The following is a 2,412-nucleotide window of genomic DNA, read 5'->3' as shown; positions in this document are numbered from 1 at the left end:
ACTGAGAGTTCTGACTGATGGTTCTGACTGATGGTTCTGACTGATGGTTCTGATTGAGAGTTCTGACTGAGGGTTGTGACTGATGGTTCTGGATAAGAGTTCTGACTGAAGGTTCTGACTGATGGTTCTGACTGAGGGTTCTGACTGAGGTTTCTGACTTATGGTTCTCACTGAGAGTTCTGACTGATGGTTCTGACTGAGGGTTCTGACTGATGGTTCTGACTGAGAGTTCTGACTGATGGTTCTGACTGATGGCTCTGACTGAGAGTTCTTACTGATGGTTCTGACTGATGGTTCTGATTGAGAGTTCTGACTGAGGGTTGTGACTGATGGTTCTGGATAAGAGTTCTGACTGTAGGTTCTGACTGAGAGTTCTGACTGATGGTTCTGACTGAGGGTTCTGACTGATGGTTCTGACTGAAGGTTCTGACCGAGGGTTCTGACTGATGGTTGTGACTGACGGTTCTGACTGAAGGTTGTGACTGAGAGTTCTGACTGATGGTTGTGACTGAGAGACTTGACTGATGGTTCTGACTGAGAGTTCTGACTGAGGGTTCTGACTGATGGCTCTGACTGAGAGTTCTGACTGATGGTTCTGACTGAGAGTTCTGACTGATGGTTCTGACTGAGGGTTCTGACTGATGGTTCTGACTGAAGGTTCTGACCGAGGGTTCTGACTGATGGTTGTGACTGATGGTTCTGGGTGATGGTTCTGGCTGATGGTTCTGACTGACGGTTCTGACTGAAGGTTGTGACTGAGAGTTCTGACTGATGGTTGTGACTGAGAGACTTGACTGATGGTTCTGACTGAGAGTTCTGACTGAGGGTTCTGACTGATGGTTCTGATTGAGAGTTCTGACTGATGGTTCTGACTGAGAGTTCTGACTGAGGGTTCTGAATGAGAATTCTGACTGATGGTTCTGACTGATGGTTCTTACTGAGGGTTCTGACTGAGAGTTCTTACTGATGGTTCTCACTGATGATTCTGGCTGATGGTTCTGACTGATGGTTCTGACTGAGGGTTCAGACTGATGGTTCTGACTGAAGGTTCTGACTGAGGGTTCTGACTGAGAGTTCTGACTGAGGGTTCTGACTGATGGTTCTGACTGATGGTTCTGGCTGATGGTTCTGACTGAGGGTTTTGACTGATGGTTCTGACTGAAGGTTCTGACTGAGTGTTCTGACTGATGGTTCTGACTGATGGTTNCTGAGGGTTCTGACTGAGAGTTCTGACTGAGAGTTCTGACTGATGGTTCTGACTGATGGTTCTGGCTGATGGTTCTGACTGAGGTTTCTGACTGATGGTTCTGACAGATGGTTCTGGCTGATGGTTCTGACTGAGGGTTCTGACTGAGAGTTCTGACTGATGGTTCTGACTGATGGCTCTGACTGAGGTTTCTGGCTGATGGTTCTGACTGATGGTTCTGACTGAGAGTTCTGACTTATGGTTCTGGCTGATTGTTCTGACTGAGGTTTCTGACTGATGGTTCTGACTGAGGGTTCTGACTGAGGGTTCTGACTGATGGTTCTGGCTGATGGTTCTGACTGAGATTTCTGACTGATGGTTCTGACTGAGAGTTCTGACTGAGGTTTCTGATTGAGAGTTCTGACTGATGGTTCTGACTGAAGGTTCTGACTGATGGTTCTGGCTGATGGTTCTGACTGAGGTTTCTGACTGATGGTCCTGACTGAGGGTTCTGACTGAGGGTTCTGACTGATGGTTCTGACTGAGAGTTCTGACTGATGGTTCTGGCTGATGGGTCTTACTGAGGTTTCTGACTGAGGGTTCTGACTGAGGGTTCTGACTGATGGTTCTGGCTGATGGTTCTGACTGAGGGTTCTGACTGAGAGGTCTGACTGATGGTTCTGACTGATGGTTCTGACTGAGGGTTCTGACAGATGGTTCTGACTGATGGTTCTGACTGAGGGTTCTGACTGAGGTTTGTGACTGATGGTGCTGACTGAGAGTTCTGACTGAGAGTTCTGACTGATGGTTTTAACTGATGGTTCTTACTGAGAGTTCTGACTGATAGTTCTGACTGATGGTTCTGATTGATGGTTCTGGCTGATGGTTCTGGCTGATGGTTCTGATTGATGGTTCTGGCTGATGGTTCTGGCTGATGGTTCAGACTGAGGGTTCTGACTGAAGGTTCTGACTGAAGGTTCTGACTGAGGGTTCTGACTGAGGGTTCTGACTGAACGTTCTGAGTGAAGGTTCTGACTGACGGTCCTAACTAACTGATGGTTCTCTGCGTTCTCAGGCTGAAGAAAGACGTCAGATATTTTTACTCAGGACCAAGAACCAAAGATGGAATCATGGACTTTGCTAATCGAGTCGGAGGGTCAGTGCTCATTTATCTCATGTTGTCTGACAGTGTACATATATACATATATATATATATATATATATAT

General features: G+C 46.8%; 1 protein-coding gene across 1 annotated transcript in view; it reads left to right on the top strand.

Moving 5' to 3' along the window:
- Window positions 1-2,261: 2,261 nt before the first annotated feature.
- LOC126387072 (protein disulfide-isomerase TMX3-like) overlaps window positions 2,262-2,412 on the top strand; it is a gene marked incomplete at its 5' end in the record, with an annotated part of 4,184 nt that continues 4,033 nt past the window's right edge. The window contains one exon of the mRNA XM_050039633.1: window positions 2,262-2,342. Within this exon, the coding sequence (XP_049895590.1) occupies window positions 2,262-2,342 (81 nt within the window). The remainder of the gene's footprint in view (window positions 2,343-2,412) is intronic.

Source organism: Epinephelus moara, unplaced genomic scaffold (assembly GCF_006386435.1).
Source record: "Epinephelus moara isolate mb unplaced genomic scaffold, YSFRI_EMoa_1.0 scaffold1864, whole genome shotgun sequence".
NCBI lineage: Eukaryota > Metazoa > Chordata > Actinopteri > Perciformes > Serranidae > Epinephelus > Epinephelus moara.
This window is presented reverse-complemented; position numbering and strand designations above follow the sequence as displayed.